This window comes from Oculina patagonica, chromosome 8, assembly GCF_052425735.1.
Source record: "Oculina patagonica isolate OP01 chromosome 8, crgOcupat, whole genome shotgun sequence".
Classification (NCBI taxonomy): Eukaryota; Metazoa; Cnidaria; class Anthozoa; order Scleractinia; family Oculinidae; genus Oculina; species Oculina patagonica.
In genome coordinates this window covers 2,112,726-2,130,709 of record NC_135765.1, presented here as the reverse complement: position 1 = coordinate 2,130,709, position 17,984 = coordinate 2,112,726, and the positions used below count along the sequence as shown (strand labels likewise).

The 17,984-nt window shown below is 38.9% G+C and overlaps 3 protein-coding genes across 5 annotated transcripts; 2 read left to right on the top strand and 1 right to left on the bottom strand.

The window, feature by feature from the left end:
• Window positions 1-2,240: 2,240 nt before the first annotated feature.
• Window positions 2,241-10,129, top strand: LOC144662168 (uncharacterized). Of its 2 annotated transcripts, XR_013572411.1 has the most exons (4): window positions 2,241-2,611; window positions 3,531-3,767; window positions 4,692-5,424; window positions 9,911-10,129. XR_013572411.1 is itself a non-coding variant. In XM_078522920.1 (3 exons), exons 1-3 carry the CDS (start codon window positions 2,248-2,250, stop codon window positions 4,946-4,948), a joined length of 858 nt encoding a protein of 285 aa, XP_078379046.1. In that variant the 5' UTR covers window positions 2,241-2,247; the 3' UTR covers window positions 4,949-6,058. The 2 variants fall into 2 exon arrangements, 1 of the variants encoding a protein (XP_078379046.1); XM_078522920.1 differs by lacking the exon at window positions 9,911-10,129 and having other exon boundaries at window positions 4,692-6,058.
• On the top strand, window positions 6,191-9,894 carry LOC144662170 (uncharacterized). 2 transcript variants are annotated; one of them, XM_078522921.1, is made up of 2 exons: window positions 6,191-6,885; window positions 9,037-9,894. In XM_078522921.1, exon 2 carries the CDS (start codon window positions 9,070-9,072, stop codon window positions 9,559-9,561), a length of 492 nt encoding a protein of 163 aa, XP_078379047.1. In that variant the 5' UTR covers window positions 6,191-6,885; window positions 9,037-9,069; the 3' UTR covers window positions 9,562-9,894. The 2 variants fall into 2 exon arrangements, with proteins under 2 accessions (XP_078379047.1, XP_078379048.1); XM_078522922.1 differs by lacking the exon at window positions 6,191-6,885 and adding an exon at window positions 6,977-7,993.
• A 2,437-nt stretch (window positions 10,130-12,566) lies between the features above and the next one.
• On the bottom strand, window positions 12,567-16,135 carry LOC144662438 (galactose-3-O-sulfotransferase 3-like). The gene is made up of 3 exons (XM_078523241.1): window positions 15,977-16,135; window positions 14,916-15,137; window positions 12,567-13,414 (listed from the first exon to the last, which is right to left on the bottom strand). Exons 1-3 carry the CDS (start codon window positions 16,081-16,083, stop codon window positions 12,652-12,654), a joined length of 1,092 nt encoding a protein of 363 aa, XP_078379367.1. The 5' UTR covers window positions 16,084-16,135; the 3' UTR covers window positions 12,567-12,651.
• Window positions 16,136-17,984: the final 1,849 nt, after the last annotated feature.

The following is a 17,984-nucleotide window of genomic DNA, read 5'->3' as shown; positions in this document are numbered from 1 at the left end:
GTGTCGCATAAAATCTGAAAATAATAGTCCATTTTTATTAAAAATTGCTATATTAGGGCACTGAAACTGTTGACTAGCATTATTGGCTGCGAATGGCGCGGATGGAAACGGATTGTAATTTGAAAACGTTAGGCAAACGTTTTCAAAATGTTTTCCCGCGTCTTCAAAAAATTGATATTTATAGCCGTAGCTTGATTTCTATCCACAAATTATGATAATATCTTCCTTTAGATGTTGAAAGATACTGTTTTTTGTGGGTTAAGTTGCCTTCCACTAATTTCAGAACAGTTTTGACCAAAAATCTGCGAAATCTCCGTGACATAGTCCCTTTAACCAAGTGTTCGTGCTAGACAGGTTAACCAGAAAGAAACCGTAGAAAGTAGGGGCCAAACCCACGGCCCGTTATAACAAGGAGTCCGTATTATGCGGTGTGTCTTTAAAGCGTGTCTTTTGTACTATATTTAGAATGTTTGAAATTTCGAAGGCGAACTATATTTCTGCAAGTCCACGGCAGAAGAAATTGTGCTGAGGAAAATATTCATTGCACGTAGAGAGTGTTTTTGTAATACAGTTGAGTGCTCGTTTATATTTATTTATAGTCCAATAATACACATAGCACCGTGCAAGCAATAAAATGTCTTTTATTGAAATAAACTAAAATAGAAAAAGCCTTTTGTGTTGACTATTAAATCATATTCGTGTAATTTTGTCCTTTTCGTTATAACTCATATTAAAGGATGTCTTAAGTTTTTTTGTAAACTATGCTAGAATTATGAGGCTGCACTCACTGATCAACAAAATAACCTTTGAACAACAAAAGAAAGGCATAACATCCTCCAAGATGTGACTGATTGAACCGTAATCAATTGGTTTTATGTGATTTTCTTCCAATAACCACTGTCAAACTTGGAAACGTCGGCCCGACGTTTTCAAGTTTTGGTCCACTTCTTTAATTTCTACCAGTCTGTCACCACACCACTGTTTAGCAATTCTCACGACTTGTACAGTACATTTTAGCAAGGCCAGGCCACTATTAGTGGATTAATTAACAACAGCACCTTCATTTGGTTTTCAAAATGCTTAAAAGTGGTTTTCGTGTATGAAAAAAAAAATCGTGCATTTCTTCTTTTAGACTTTTATCCTTGTTTCCTAGATTTTGTATTATTTAAATGATTTATTTTCGGAAGAATAACTGTTATAGTAGCTGGAGGGCTGATATTTGGACTGAGAAATTTTGTCTGAAATTTGGTAGGTACTAAAAATATGGCTGCTGAGAGAAAACTACTTTTACGTGTAAACTCTTTTCCTTTCTTCCTCTCATGAGCTCTCATTTACTGGTTATAAAGTGGAACCAGGTCAGTAACAAGCTCCTTCATAACGAAGTCCCCGGGAAAGAAGAATGTTAACTATATTCCACAGCCCGGGCTAAGTTACAGTGGGGAACAGAACCCCGGTATAACAAAATCCCCGTAATATAGGAAACACAATCCAGAAGCTCAAACGTCTAAAAAATCAACAAAAAATCTACCCCGATATAATGAATAAATGTCATCATACGACAAAAGTACCTTTGAACGCGAAACACATCAACATAGATCAGAACAGACTGCGTTTTCTATCAAAAGCACATACGCTGCCGTGGGGCATTGTTTTATTTTAACGCTAACGCCGATATAATATAGATTTTCGTTGTTTTCCCACTTATTCTTTTTAACGGAATTTTATTTATAACAAAGCCCCGTTTCAACGAACCCATTTTTTTCAGTCCCTTGACACCTGAGTTCTTTATTTCCATTATATTCATTCTATTTTACAAAATGTCAAATAAATCTGCTACACATGATAATGTATATAATGGATGGAGATCTTAGCAAGCTCTGCTGAGCTTTTCTAAAAAGATCCCCAAACATTCATGTATTTACTATTTACAATTTAGCAGATGACACCTTGTTTATATATCGGGGTTCTACTGCATATTTTACTGCCCTCCCCCCCCTCACTTACAAACTTGATGCATGTAGTTTACCGGGTAGCCTGTGATTTCACTTGTCTTCCCCCCTCCCTACCCCCTCAGCCTTACCGCTCGTTGGTTAGGTTGAGAGCGGGAGTACCAAAAGTGACATTTCAGGAGACTTTCTGGGAAACGTTCCTGACGCTGCATCATGGGATAGTTCCAGGAATCCCCCTAATGTACTCAGTTGAGAATACGGCATTCACTCACGAGAGAAACAGGCAACATCCAACGCGATGGCTGGTGAGAACTTTGAAAGGGAAATCCGCGACCTCAAAGAGAAACTTAAGAACTATAAAGCAGGAAGTATCGAAGGACTAAGTTCATTCACTGATGCTATAGAGGGAGAAATGGAAGGCATGCAGATACGACTCGCTGTATTCGGAATGACAGGAGCCGGGAAATCTTCGTTGGTAAACACGATCTGGAAGACGCTGTACGGCAAGGAAAGTGCTCCAGCTATAGAACAGTCATCTGGGGCCGAGGGGACGCAGTTGCTGGAAGATTTCCATTCGCGTTCGGAGACACAAAATGACCTTGGTGGTTTTGTGTTCAATGACACGAGAGGCTTTAACTTCGATTTCAACAACGCTGAAGAAAGTAAGTATAAAAATCTCAAGGGGACTTCTATTTATTCTATTCTAGCAACGTTCTATTTATTCTATTCTAGCAACGTTACTTCTATTCAGTTAAATTTGCTACAAACCTATATGAAATTTCTCAAATTTGAGTCAGCTTTCGGTTTCAACGACAAAAGCGGAAGTGTCATGTAACGCAATCCCGAAGTGAACGCGTGACACGCGCGCCACAAACGCATTAAGCCTTGTCAATTTCTCCTGCGCTGTGAAAGGGTAAAAGAATAGTTGCTGTAAAAAAAATTAATTTGATCAGTAATAAGTGTTCAAGGGAACGATTGTTTTGTGTCACGAGAAAAATATGCACGACTCATTATACGCGGAAGTGTTTCGTTCGTGCAACACATTTATACGGAGAAAAAAGAAAGTGAAACCTTCTTCGATGCAACGTTAGAAAATGAAAAAAAACGGTGTAACTGTAAGGTACATTTGCAAATATCTCGTGCAACTGGAAGTAATTGTTTTGAAAGATAGTTTGCGCGACTAAAGAAACACGATGCATATCACCTGTGTCCCGGTCCGGGATCCGTGGAAATTATTTCCAAGAAGCACTTTATTTGATTTGATATAATGCCCATCCGAAAACGCCTGGAAAAAAACAAAATAGAGGGGAAATTTTCTCAGTTTCTACCCCCTTCGTTTCCCAGGCGGCAAAGCATTGCGTTGTTTCCAATTCTAATCGTTTTATTTGTAACTATTAGAATTATCGTTGCAAATTTTTTGCCATATATTTAGTGGAAGTTTTTTGTAAGAGTGCTTTGGTCGTGTCTTATGAAAGTAAGCCGACATGAAAGTAAGACTTGGAATGTTCTTGTAAATGAATTAGCGTAACTCTATAACAATAAACAATTAAGTTAAAATTGGAAACATTTTTGTTTCTTTAGATGAACTCTTCCGAGTTCTATATGGCGTTGTTTCACCAGGAGAGCTCATAGAGCGAGGGGAATGGGCCGAACAAATGGCTAAAGACGCTGGCCAAGCTGCTCACAGGCTCGAAAAGCCTCCAGTCGCTGACCAGGTTCACGTGGTATTGTGGGTAATCAAGGCCAATGACATCCGCTTTGTGAATGACCAGTATATGGACAAGTTTGATTTCGTGCGGCAGATGTTAAACAAAGAAGGTAAAGGGGTTGGTCAGATAACTTTCCTCCTCTTGTGAGCTGTTTACTGAAATTCTAAGTGTTTATTTTAAATAGCTTCTCGCGGGTCAGTGCTTGACCAGGTTCAAAAAAGCTAACTCAGCATGGCATCTAATTTGGAAGAGCTTTTTGCATCATATTGTATATAGTGCGGGGCTGTAACTAGCAAGAGGCAAGACGAGGCACTTGCCTCGTCTAGAGTTTAACCCAAAATTAAAAACAATATACTTTTAGTTGGGAAAATAATCCCCATTTGAACAAGATTGATATTTTCTAAAGAAATACTTTACGAAAGACGAAAGTGTTGAAAATAGCGTTTCAGGGCTTTTAGATTTCGAAATTTTCTGGGGTGCATTCCCCCAGACCCCTCTAGTGGCTCGTGCTTTGGGCGATTGCAGATTTTGCCTCGTCTATGCCAAAAGTCTGCCAAAATTAGACCGAAGAAAATGGCCAAAAATTGAGTGAAATATGTAAAAAATACACCTAAAACAGTGAAGGAACTTTTCAGTTACAGAGCAAATAGAAAAGAAGGTACGGATGGCCTAAAATTGAAGAAGATTAAAACAGATTGCAATATGGATTTTTGAAAAACTGTTAAGCTGAACAGTTTTTACAGTTAAACTCCTTAATTTGTAACTTTTAATTACAAAGCCCGGGAGACGTATTCATGAAGCTATGGTTTTATTATTTAGATCTATAGAAGAAATCTCTTCGCAAATGCACAACAGCTTTTCTAGAAAGCATCGCCCGTAGAACAAACCCTCCACTAACTATGCAGACTGAAAGTAATCTCATGTTCGTCCAATATAAGTTAGATCAAACCTTACGTTGCAACAAACCAGTTAAAATGCTTTTAATAACACTTCTGTTACCGATATTGAAAACGTGTCTGGTCTTCTTGTTAAGGTGTTACCATAGTTACAGCTCTCACACACGATGACAGACTGATGCCTGAAGACAGAAATGATGTCAGAAAGAAAGCCATGGAAGTGACCGGAAGTAAGAAGGCTCAAACTTTTGTCTTCGCTAATTGGCTGGAAGAGCAGGAGGAGTATGACGTCAAATATCAACGGGATGTGTTGAAAATGCTGCACACTGCGCTTGCGTGTGGAGAGCGATCAGTGAGATCTCGGCAGATTCAGCGGAAACTAGGTGGAAAGTAAATTATGACAGCTGCGGTCAAAATTTTATTTGTTTTGTTTTGTTTTAGAAGCAGCGATCGATCTTTCTGATAAAGGGCCATTTAATGGGGCTTTGTCACTCAATTTTAGGCAATTTCGGCCCTGACCAACTGTTCATCTTCATAGAATTAACTAAAATATCACAATAACGGATTAAAACTGTAGAAGAACTCAAAAGAAACACAGAAAGGCCAAAAAGGGGCATGGATGGGCAAAAATCGAGAACATTAAAACGGATTGCGTTAGGGTAAAACTTGAAAAAGGTCGGCCCGACTTTTTTCAAGTTTATCTCAATTTGTATGAAAGTGTCATTTACAATGCTCAAAAATCATCCTTGATGTTATGTGGCCGTGATTTTGCCAGTAAAAGACTTTTGCGCTGCCAATTCAAAGTTTAGAGCTCCTAATTTACGAAAATAAATAGAATTACCTAAAATACCGTGACCTAGCCCCTTTAAGGTCAGATGTATTCGAAGAAGTACACTGTTGCTTTAGACTGAGTGCAGAATAAAATTGCATGCATGTACGGCAGTTGACTGTTTAAGTTTGTGCATTCGGTGGCGGAAACCAGTGCAGAACCCATTAGTATGTATTGTATTTCGTGTCGTTGACATTCATAATAACTTTTTTATCATTTTTTTATTGTAAAAAATAGACAACGAATCAGTTTTTGTTAACAGTTTGTGAGGCGTCTAGCTAGACAAATAAACTAAGTAAACATGCACCACTTTACAAAATCGTCGCTTTTTCAGTGCGAGAGTACATTTTTAAATGTATATGCTTTTAAAAAAAGCATATACAAATAGTGCTTGAATTTTGCGGACTTCTTTTTTCGTTTTTCTTTTCGTTTTTCAGTTTTATTGTTGTTGGTTGGAGTTTTTGTAAGTGGAGGGACGTACAGACAATCATGGACAACCCTAGTCTCAGGACAACCCAAACAGCTCCGGAGCCCATACGTAAGAAACATGGCTTACGTATGGGGCTCCGGAGCTCTGCTGTTATAAAAATAAATAACGCTAAGTATCAGTCGATATGAACCTTTCATTCATGATTGTTGTTGCCTGATGATCTCAATAAATATTCTTTACGTCTTGATACTATAAAGTGATTATTCAAGATACAGTGAAACTCTGTTATGTGAAATCGGAATCGTTCTCAGAATAAACAGCATCATATTCAATTTCTAGTGATTGTGTTCGCTTTGCAGGTGAAGTGCCAACTCTTCTTCAGCAGCAATCAATTATGAATGGAGATATTTACAGTATTGCTTTTCATAATTAACTCAAAAAGCGCCAAATTATGCAAATACATATAAATAATGAATAAAATTCCCCGTTGATCGCAGCATAAGAATTTGGGTTGAAATATTTAAATTTAGTCCCTTATCTGTCAAAACGATATCGGCATTATCTCATTTCAAAAAAAGGAAAAAATGTACAGTATTTCAAATTACTTTTCGACTGCCTTCATAAGATAATACATAGACCCTGTTACAAGATTTTGACTGCTAATTCCAATTTTTGAGGGTAACAATGTTAAGTTTTAGTCTTTGACTTAAGATTTTGAGTAGCATAAAAAACAAACGTCTTAACTTCCTGTTCAAAAACAAAGCTAATATTTGTCAGGTGTAGAGCGACGCATGTCAGGTGTTTGTTATTATCAATTTTGTTGGCTTGCATTATTTTTGATGCAGAAATGAACAGGTGTTGAGGAAATCAATTCTGACCAATAATACTGCTCTGTTTGTCGTTTGTATCAGTATTTATGGACTGGACTAAATCTGCGGTACTCATTTCTCAGCGGGCAAGCAAAATAATTTCGGTAAAGTGTTATCTTATCCAAAGACTTCACTCAGCGGAACCCTTGTGACGCACACAAAGATTTCAGTTGCAGATCCTCAGGTTACCAAAGAAAAACAAAGTAAGTTTTTTTTCTCTGTTATGTGTTTTCATGTTTATTATTATTATTTCCACCGTGCTGTACTAGAAGATCAAGCTGCCTTTAATTTTTCACCTTACTACGAAATATGCATAAAATTTCGCGTCAAAGATTGTATTTCTGCTGTGCGGGGCAGGAAATAAAATATTTGCTTCACTATTTATTTAATGTGAAACTAACAGACAAACATTTAGAGCGTCGATAGGGCGTTTATTAGCTCAAAAGGATACTCTAGGGTTCTTTGTTCTTAAATGTTTAAGCCTTTGGTCGAACGTAGATCCAATTCACTGACAAGAGTCGATTTAAAAAATAGCCTTTGAGTAATGAATTTTTAATTTGGTGGGATGGAAAAGAATTCCGAGCGGCGAGAGAGATAAGACTGAAAATACATTCTCTTCTTTGTTGAGTCGTTGAAATATCAAATGAATCCATTTTGTTTACGAAGCCAGGGAAAAAAACTGTCATCAATGCCTTGCTTAAAAAAGAACTTCTAGTTTGTCGTGGAGGATGTCATTTATGGGTAAACTTAATTAACAAGAAGGGAGTTGTTCATCTTCTCAGTGGAGGAAAGCCTCTACTAAAATACGGCGAAAATATAATGTACGTCACAGTTTTGCAACGGAGAAAACGTAATTCTAAAACGATCGATGCTAGCCGTATTAAAAGCGCCACTTCAGCTTCGAATTACAGTTAAGTGGTATGTGAAAAAAAAGACAGCTCTGAACTACACCTGCAATTGTACGTCAGTTTTACGAAGCTAAATATAAACATAAGAAAATCATTTACGTGTGCTGTCGAGTTTTATTCTTGAAGGTGATTGATTGAACTGTTAACTGATGATGCAAAGCTCGACAAACTTGGTTGAAGCTGATTCCGCAAAGGAAAATCAGTTAAGATTAACATTGCAGGTGATGGAGAACTTCCGGCAGCAGAGTTTGTTCTTATGTAAATTCGTCCTAATCGCTCTGCCAAAACGTGTAAAAGTTCACCTCCTCTATCAGGCTGGTAATAAATTCACCTCTTATATTGAATGGTCACTGACAAGAACGTGTTTAAAATATACGAGGAAACAACTGTTCTTTTCATGAAGGTAAGAAGACAAAATAAAATTTGATGCATGGCTGAATGGCGGAATATTTGAGACGTCAAACGCGCCGATGAAGTCAAGCTAAAGAACACAAAATATCGGGTAAGGATGTCATTTCGCCACATTCGAGTACACGGATAATGTGTTTGTTACGGGAAAACAGCGGTTGGAGGAAGTCGAAATCCGTAATAATAACCGTAGAATTGATTAAATGACGTAGCTAGTAGCTGGGTTACTTCAGTTGCTTTGTTGGAGAAGCAACTACAACTGTATCGCAAAGGGTTTTTTTGGCAGTTTGCGTCGTACAGCTCTTCCAACTTAGATCTAACTTACTCAGTTTGGGCAATTTCGTTCGAAAGAGCCATGGCGAAGCTAAACCAAACAAAATTTAGCAGCGCAACAAATAGCTTTGAAAACAAATCTTGCTTCTCGAAAACAATGAAAGGTGTTTTTGAAACATTTCAAAAACATGTTTTCTTTTTTCGGAAACATATGTCGCTCGCGCGTCTAAGCAGGGAAACATTTGTTTCCGCAAAATCCTTTCTTAAACAATGTTTCCTATGTAGCTTGGTCATATTAAATCAGTCCATATTTCGTTGATGTTGATAAATTGATTTGGAGGTTCTTCTAACTGATGTGCTTGTTAGATATACTTTGGACGCACGTTGTTAGATATACTCAAGAGTAAATTGTTAGATATACTCTGGACGCACGTAAAATCGATTCGAGTCATTTACAACTGATCATGAAGTGATGTCTTAGAACCAAGCACAAACCAGTAACACTATATAGGCAAAAGTTTAAAACCGAATAAATAACGCACAGTAAGAAAAAACAAGTGCAGCGAGACCAACTAAATAGAATTCACAGTTTGATCATTAGCAAAATAATTAAATTTGTTGCCTGGCTTCCGTGACTATCCGTCGAAATTCACTGTGTTTTGATTTGCTTTGTTTTGTTGAGCATATCGGGAATAGCCTGTGTTGCAAAATAGAATTTACACTAAACATTAATAAAACATTGTTTGTTTTTTTGCTCTCCTTCAGAAATAAAGACCTGAAGCTGTTTATCTACTCAAGATGACATTTGTGTACACTGTGTTTTTCGTCGAGTGGGAGGCATGTAAGGATTTTTTACGCGACATAAGATTCCCTTCACGAAGCCAAATCGAAATTCATGTGTTTCACCGCAAGGACGCTGACCAAAACCAACTTCGCAGCACGATTCCCGATAAAAAGCATTACGACGGTCGTCCAATCGTCGCCAAACACTCGTCGATCACCTCGTTTCCGAATGCTGTCGAAGATTTACTCGTCTACTACGCAAGTTCGTTCGACTTCTCTCGATTTAAGAAGCCCGATGTTTACTTGGTGTCGGGTGAGGGTCGGCGCTACGAAGAGTTAGCGAAGATTTTACGAAAGGACAAGAAGGTTTCGGCGTGGGTCATCGACGGACGGAGAACCACGCTTCTGGATTGGCTCGATGCGAATTGTGTTTGTAAAATATGTAAATTTGTTTTCGATTCAGCTCATGAAGGGGTTCAACATTACGATGAATTTCATATGAAGTAAAAGGCAACTCGGTAAAGAGGATTTCAGAAACACGTTGAAAACTCATAGCGTTAAAGCTCCCGGCGAGTGATAACATTTTTAAGTGGCATGTAAACATTGTTGGAAGCAGGCTGACCGGCAATTGTCTTAAAAAACAGCTGGTCTGGCAAGAAAGCTAATTTAAACTCTTGAACTCTTAGGTGTTAATCTACAGTAACTCTTAAAGAATTACCCACCATAAGTGAAGAGGCTTGAGTTTTAATCTTCGCGCTCAAGTTACAATTGATCAGAGACACTTCATGATTATCAGGTATACGTCATCAGTATCCAATTTTCTCTCTCTAACGCGCGAAGACAAACGACTGTTAAGGTCAGAGAATAAAATATTTTGCAGTTACAAATATGCAAGAATAATCGAAAGAATTTTCATATTTATACAGCTTTAACTACAGTATATTATGTCAAGCTTGTAAATACTGTCTCTTTGTAGAGCTATATATATTGTCCGTGATAGCTGGGAAAGTTTAAAAAATCGGCGCCGACTTAACATGAGAAGGCTTTTCGACTCAATTCCTCTGAAGGCTTAAAGAATTTGAATAAGAGCCATTGTAGTAACTATTAAACACCAAATACATTGACATGCGTCTGTTATCCCAAATAGTGATTTACGATTTATGGACTTTAGTAAATTTTGACAAAATTTTAAAAATCCAAAATCCCCCATCCTTCATCTCTAAAAGTGTCTATACAGCCTTCAGGCTTTTCGTGGTTTTCGTATCTTTGTAATGCGTAAACAAGTCTAAAAGAAATTTTTGGATTCCGCCACTTTTTCGTTGCAAAATCAAGCTTTAAAGTTCCCGCTTCGGCCACGCCCACAGAAGTTGACCGCGTAGTCGAGGATTGGTGAGAAGTGACGTCACTTCAGGAACGGCTCGAAGCGTTTACCTTTGTTTATTTGCTTGAGAAACATTGCATTTGTACTTCGATCGGTTCTTCGAGTTTGGATGGTAATACAACATGGAATACTTAAACAACAGCGATTACTTATCTGAAGAGGACAAGAGTAGCAGTTCATCTGACTCAAACGAAGAGATCGGGTTCGAAGAACTTGAATCGTTCGCTTACACTGCAGTAGAGGATAAGAGTGACGATGAAGAAGGCGCTTATTCTGCCCAGGGGGGGGGGGGTACTCCGGCTTGTAAATGACGGGGATGATCGAATGGAGGCAAAACTCAGGACCCAAAAAAATCCCTAAGTCTTCCGACATAACCCAAAAAAATCCCTGGACCAAAAATAGCCCCCCAAAAAATCCCTTGTCAAATTACCCCTAAATTGCCAGGAGGGGCAAAAATATAACACAAAGAAAACCATAAAAAATTGAACGCTCGTGTTTGTTTATTTAGGCCGCGCCTAGGCACTTAAGTTCGTTTTTAATACCCAAAAAAATCCCCTATTTAAATCAAGTCACCCAAAAAAATACTTGCCAAAATTTCCAACCCAAAAAAATCCCGGAATCGAAAATTTCAAACCCAAAAAAATCCTTCGATCACCCCCGTCATTTACAAGCCGGAGTACCCCCCTGGGTTATTCTGTCATATTCAAAATGCTTTAGCACTTCGATTCTACTTTTTAAATGCTGAGAAATCTCGATTTCTCCCACCTCCAAGGGAAATGAAAAGTGGTTCTGGAAATCGAGGGTACAAATGTAGTGTTCGACTTACAGTCAACTCTCGCCTTGCGTACACCCCGCTATTTCAGACACTCGCTTTTACGGACAAAATCCAGATCCCCTGCGAAAATTATAGGGGTTTGACTGGAAATGACTCCCGCTATTACGGACTCTCGCTATTGCGGACACTTTCGTGGTACCAAAAGAACAATTTTATTGTTTTAACTCTCAATAAAGCGGACACCATGAAATTCTCATATAAAATTATTGCGAAAAACTGTAGTCTGCTGCTCACTACGTGTCAAAACACAGTTCCGAAGTCTTCTGAGCGATTTATTTTTTGCATCAATTGCTTCAGCAGCTGTACAACAGACTTTGCTTCTTCACTACAGCTTCCAGACAACTCTTTAGGAAAGACCAAACCCTCAAACCCTCATCCATTGTTATCCTCCATACCCAACGATGACGTAGTAGTTTCACCACTGCTGATATGCTCGTCAGTCTATATTATTTAACGCATGTTAACGGCCCTTTTTTTCCCTCACTTCCCGCTATTATGGACTATCGCTATTACGGACAGTAAACGAAGCCCCGAGCGTGCCCGCTATAACGAGAGTTGTCTGTAGTGAAGAAACCCCAAGGGAAACGACCTAACTTTTGGTTCGAGTTATCGCGAGGTTCACTGTAGATAAACAATATTGTTTTCAGAGTAGCCAGGTTTTCTAGCGTAAATCATAAAACAATGACCAAAGTAGCAACAACGCAAAAAGCCAATAAGGGTTCAAAGGAAAAACATGCAACTGATGCCAAGCGCGGGAAGGCGCGCGTGGAGTCAAGTCATAAAAGATTTAGCTTTGCTGCTGATTGGTTAAAACAGTAAACGCAAAAGTACAAACGGAATAAAAGGCCTTCCACAGTAAATCCCCGAGGGGGAGGGAGACTCCCATATGAAAGGGACGGGGATGATCGTCGGAAAATTTGAATTAAACTCCTAAAGGAGACCAATCTGGGCGTGGCTCAAGCTTTTTTTACCCTTAAAAGATACCATTTTTCATGGCTGATCAGTCTAAACCGCCAACACAGTATGACTGTTTTTTTATTTCTTCACGTGCAATTGTGAACAAGACCTCGAAGGCTAAAAATATTGACGTTCTGTTCAGAAAACCCAAGGCTGACACTAAAATCCGTATTTTGCACCCACTAAAGCAAGACGACGAGTATCCCCGACCCTTTCTTATGGACGTCTCCCAATCCCCCCCCCCCCCCCTTAAAGCCTCTCCGAGCGGTTTTATGTTAATTTACGGATGGAAGACCGCATTCAACTTGCACGAATCTACAGCTGTTTCCTTCTTCACCACTGACCAACAGTTCTTTATTGATTTCAAATTCAAAAAAAAAACTATAAATTTATATATTAGTATCACTCTATAAAATATAAAATTTCATTGTTCATTTGATTGTTTACCCCTAAAATATTCGAAATAAGTATCTTCATCTTGCACAAGTCCTTCACAAAGACGCTGCTTCCTCCGTCCAATATTTGGGTTCAGAACTAACTTTGAAACAGTCTTTTTGTGATGGTCTTTGTGCTCTCCTGGGACCAGACACTCCTTTACCATTGCCAATGAGTTTTTCTTCAAGAGCTTAACTTCAGACCAAAAGTTCTCATCTTGGGAATTCACCTTCTTCCAAAACGTTTGATTAAAGTGTTGATAGAGCAACACATCAGCTTTATTCCAATCCAAAAATGTATGCCTAAATTGCTTCGGGATGTGATGTTTCTTTAAAAACTGTAACCTGGAATTGTGTTTTAAATATAACACATCCTCTAAACTCCAGCAAAACTGCTGCTTCAGTAATATCAGAGATTCGTCAAAATATTCCAAAATTAACACCAAGTCAAAATCTTTCTCTACCGAGGAAATAAAGTTTGTGATTGCCTCAAATTTCTCAAACTCCTCTGGTTCCAATCCAAGATCAAAACTCATTCCATTTCTAAGTGTATACATTGTGTTTATTTCTGGCTTGAACTTATCAAGTCGCTGAAAGAACTGATAAAGAGGATTTGAAGAGCCCGAAATACCAAGAAATGCAGGGAAATCTTCGAACAGAAAGGCTGACTCAAACCTTGAGACAGGGTGGCGAAGGATGGTAATAAACTTAGTGTCAGAAGGCATTAGTGATCTCATGGAGGTTCCATTATACCTGTAAAGAAATTAAAAATTGTTAGCAAAACTGTAAGTAAAATTCTAATACACTACACATGTATGCAGTTGTCACTCTTGCTTCTCCTTAGCAAGGTGCCTATTTTAAAATAAATAAATTACTATATTTGGAGAGGAGGCTACATTAGCTCTAGCTGGTTTTCATGTGGGTCCTCTATCCAGGTCGAATTGGAATTTGGAAATGTTGGTTTTTCAGAAGAGAGGAAAACCAGAGAACCTGAAGAAAAAATCCTCGGAGCAAGGCAAGAACTAACAACAAACTCAACCACATATGGCACCTGGCTGGAATTGAACCCAATTAAGCCACACTGGTGGGAGGTCTCACCCCTATTTAACAACTATTCACTGAAGTGGAGGTGGCTAGTGGTGGATATTTTCCAAGCTGCAAAGCATAAAGTAAATATCCATTACTAGCCACCCACACTGAGGTGAATAGTTGTTTTAGAATATACTTAAACAGTGAGATAATATAGCCCAAAAGGATGATTTTTGACTAGTTTATTCCTGTCAATGGTTGCAATTTTCTTACCCATGTTGCTCGAAGGGGAATAGCAAAGGATATATTTGAGAGTTTGGGTAGCCAATCAGCGTGTGCCAAAACTGCTATCCACTGTTTTAGTATATACTAATGTGGGATCTAGGATAGCATAAAATTATTTCTAAAACCCTGCAATCTTTCAACATTCTTGCCAGTATCAGGGAGAGTAAGTGATAAAGGTATTAAAAGGGATTGGAGTGGACATATTTGAGTGGACATATAGTAGGATGAGACTCTGGATCGAGCAGTCTGGGTTTCAGCCCTGGCTGGGGTCATTTATGTTGTGTTCTTGGGCAAAACAGTTTACTCCCAAAGTGCCTTTCTCCACCAAGGTGTGTAAATGTTGGTAGCAGCAAAATAGTGCTGGGGTAACCCTGCCATGGACCAGCATACCATTCACAACAGGGAGAGAAGCAACACTCATAGTTACTTAGTGCTACAGAAACTGGGATAAACCTATACCTGCCAACTCTCACGCCTTGGGCGTGAGTCTCACGCCTGCGAGTTGAAAACTTCAATCTCACGCCAACTCACGCTTACGAACCAATTTCTCTCGCCTAGTCGAAAAATGTGAGTTTTTAAAACCACAAACGACACACTTCCCAAAAAATGTAAACTCAAACAAATGTGAAAAACGAAAACTCCATGTAAAATGAGTAAATGACGATACTTTCCCCGAAATCTCATTGGGAAGGAGGTCGTGTTTGCAAAACACGTACACGCACTGGGTCGGAATATGATCGGAACGTCTTCGGAATACTTCGGACGTCTTCGGAAAAATTCGGACGTTTTCGGAAAAGTTCCGACATTGTCGTATCGTTTTCAGAAATCCTGGCACTCTCAGGATAAAAATCTCATGCCTTTGACCCAGAAAAAGTTGGCAGGTATATAAACCTCCTGTCATATACTTAGGCCACTTGGCTCCATGCAGACTTTTCCTTACCTTGCATGACTGCACAAGATGTTTGGCTTGTCCTTGGGTAATTTGTCAACAAAGTTCAGTTGAAAACTCCAGGGCCAATAAAAAGAAAAGATTTGTTTCCTTGGTAAGGCTACTGTTAAATCCTTGTTCTTGGCAAATCTTAACAAAATGTTGGCTACAGAGCTTCCTCCAGTCTTGTGAGTTTTAAGAAACAAAATATTATCCACAGAGTAGCATCTACCTCTACAAAAACAAATCAAGTACAGTGTTAGCTGTTTGATTATAGGTAACTATAACTTACAAACTGATTGATTAGAACCTGATCGGTAATCAACAGCCTGATTTTAGCTCAAATCGGAAAGTTTATGAATCATGCTTGGTTTGGGAGAGTGGAATTGGACAGTGTAAGCAACAAGCCTAAGAAACTGGACAGTACGCATCATTTATTGTTTTTTATTGGTTTCTTGTGCAAACTTTTGTTATTGTTTGGTTGTGGTCATCCATGTTTTTTTCAGTTTTGATCAGATGGTAAGTCTTTTTCCTCGTTCAATTCTGTCTCTATAAATCATAACAAATATGGATTCCTGCTTAACATTCATCTGATTTGTTAATCACTCGTATGATTAACAGACCAAACTGGACTCCCCTCAGTCCTATTACCATTATTAATAAATCCCAAGAATTAAGTCAGCACTGTCAAATAGAAAGGTGATAAAAATTAATTGATTCAACAGGGGCATTGTCCTGATGGTCACTAAATTCTCCAAGCTAACTCTCGAAAAAATGTGTGGCAATCACATCGCGGAATGCCCTCTATTTCAGATCAACAAGTCAAAAATCGTCTGCTATAACATGAAAGCACAGTTCTTGCATATAGTTCAGTAAATTCTGTTCCGGTTTTTCTTTACCGTTTTAAATCATTGGTGTGAGACTTTATTCAAGTTAAGAGCCAATATATGCGTTGTAAAATCGTCTACGATAGGATCACCGAGAACTTTTAAACAAAACTTGTTCGTAAAAACAACATCCAAATCAGTTTTCTCAAGTCGGCTAGACCACTGGTTAAAACAACATAAGCTTACCTTTTTAGAGCCTTGTAAATCGGTAGGGCAGCATATTTAGTTATAATAAATATTAAAAATACAACAAACGTGAGTTTCCTCATGCGAGAAAGTCTTAAAAGCCTCATTCTTTTCTATCTACTTTACAAATGCCTTCACATCCTCTCCGTCCGCCATGTTGATTAGATTAAACTGCGGGAGACTGGGCCAAAGGTCGTCACCAGGTAACACTTCAAGGGAACGTGCTCTCCGTTCGGTTGTCACGGGATTGTCACGAACATCGAGGAAAATGCGCGGTGGCTTGAAGCGTATTTTACCGAGTAAAGAGAGGAGAGACTAACCCTTGTACAGGGGATGTATATGACCTCCTTTTTACCGAATGGTAATGAAGGTGTAGTGATCATTCTCGAAGTCACGTGTTTATTAATTTCCCTCACTCGCTCACTCCATTCTGATATTAAACCGCAATTAATTCATGCATTTAACGGTGAACGTGCTGGCAGAAAGGTTCTTTAAAACGCCATTCAGCGCATGGCAAAACAAATTATTCTCCAACCTCGTTCCCAGGGTCTCTCTTTTTCAGGTAACTAAATTGAATTTTCACAAAACAGATCGAAAGAGGATCAGTTATCGCCGTACGAAGCCTCAGAGCATACGCTATCGACATGACCCGTTCGAGTTCAAAGGCAAATGAAGTGAGATTGTGATATTACTGATACATGCTTGCCATCTGACGTGTTTACGTAAACACGACATTCATGGCACGTTTTTGTTTCGCGTCACGTCATCTCGTGTCACGTCATCCGTTTTTCATCTTTTTGAGTCGAGCAGAAACGCACATCTTTCTCTCAAATTTTATTCGCTGCTCAAAATAACGCTATACGTGCTGACAGAAAAGTAAACATATTCACAAAACAAATTTACTTAATGCTAAAAAGGATCAAAGGTTACACTTAAATATTTTGTGGTGAAAAAATAGAATTGGTGCTACGAAACCTAAGAGCACGAACCATCAATGTCGCAACTTTCATGGAAAATAAAACATTCAAAGGCAAACAAAGTGAGATTGTGTTACATGTTTGGACGCTTATTTGAAAGAAAAAAACTATCAATGACCCATTGGCGCAAGAAAACATTCAAAGGCAAATTAAGTGAGATTGTGACGTTATTGATAGCAGCTAAACTACATGCAGTTACGCTTAAATTATCAAAATATTACGCTTGCTTGTGTGAGGTGTTTTAGTTAACACGACATCCACAGCACGTTTTTCTTCCGTGTCACGTCATCTCGTGTCACGTTAGTATTGAACGTTCGTAATAAAGTGAGATTGCGTTACATTATTGGACGCTTATTTGGAAAAAATTGGACGGTCGGCACTTCATCGAATTGCAGAATTACCATGAGGTTGCTCGAAGAGCCTTTGATTAACATTCCACGATCAGAAGGCCATAAATATTTATGGCCTATGTACTACGATGGGTTTTTCTCAGATACATTTCCCTCCGGCTCCACCGGCATCCCCCGGGCGGCATCCCCACCTCCCTCGGGCTATTACAGGCACAGTTACTTTTGAAAACACAGGGGACAATTTTCCTGTACTCGGCTTTATTTTGTGATTTTTATTTTTATAACGTTGGAGAGAAATAACAAAGATGTGTTCTTTTACTTTTAGCAACCACACATGAGCCTACAGAACAGCCGGTTTAATGGGGAAGAACGCAAGGCGCGAACACTTTGCGTTCGTGTTCGTGCTAAGGGCTCTGCGCTGCTAAAGAAGGTCGCTAAAACGCTAGTCTTCTTCGTAGCCGTATATTTGGGATGTCACGCTACGCTCCCCCGAGCGTTGCATGACATCCCAAGTTACGGCTGCGAAGGAGACTACTTAAACGCCTGCTACCACGCCGAATCTTTTTTGCTCAGTCTTCAACTGTCGGACCTGGCTGAGATGAATAACTCACTGACAAATTGGCTTCGCCAAGAGAAAAAGGCTCAACGTTTTCAATATTTGCTACTTTATTAAATATTACT

Excerpts from the sequence above, each read along its gene's own strand:
- LOC144662168 (XM_078522920.1), top strand. The coding sequence starts at position 2,248 with ATGGCTGGTGAGAACTTTGAAAGGGAAATCCGCGACCTCAAAGAGAAA. Across the intron at positions 2,612-3,530 it reads TTTCAACAACGCTGAAGAAA|ATGAACTCTTCCGAGTTCTA; the intron begins GTAAGTATAAAA and ends TTGTTTCTTTAG. Across the intron at positions 3,768-4,691 it reads GCAGATGTTAAACAAAGAAG|GTGTTACCATAGTTACAGCT; the intron begins GTAAAGGGGTTG and ends CTTCTTGTTAAG.
- LOC144662170 (XM_078522921.1), top strand. The coding sequence starts at position 9,070 with ATGACATTTGTGTACACTGTGTTTTTCGTCGAGTGGGAGGCATGTAAG.
- LOC144662438 (XM_078523241.1), bottom strand. The coding sequence starts at position 16,083 with ATGAGGCTTTTAAGACTTTCTCGCATGAGGAAACTCACGTTTGTTGTA. Across the intron at positions 15,138-15,976 it reads ATTTACAAGGCTCTAAAAAG|AGGTAGATGCTACTCTGTGG; the intron begins GTAAGCTTATGT and ends TTGTTTTTGTAG. Across the intron at positions 13,415-14,915 it reads ATCTTGTGCAGTCATGCAAG|GTATAATGGAACCTCCATGA; the intron begins GTAAGGAAAAGT and ends ATTTCTTTACAG.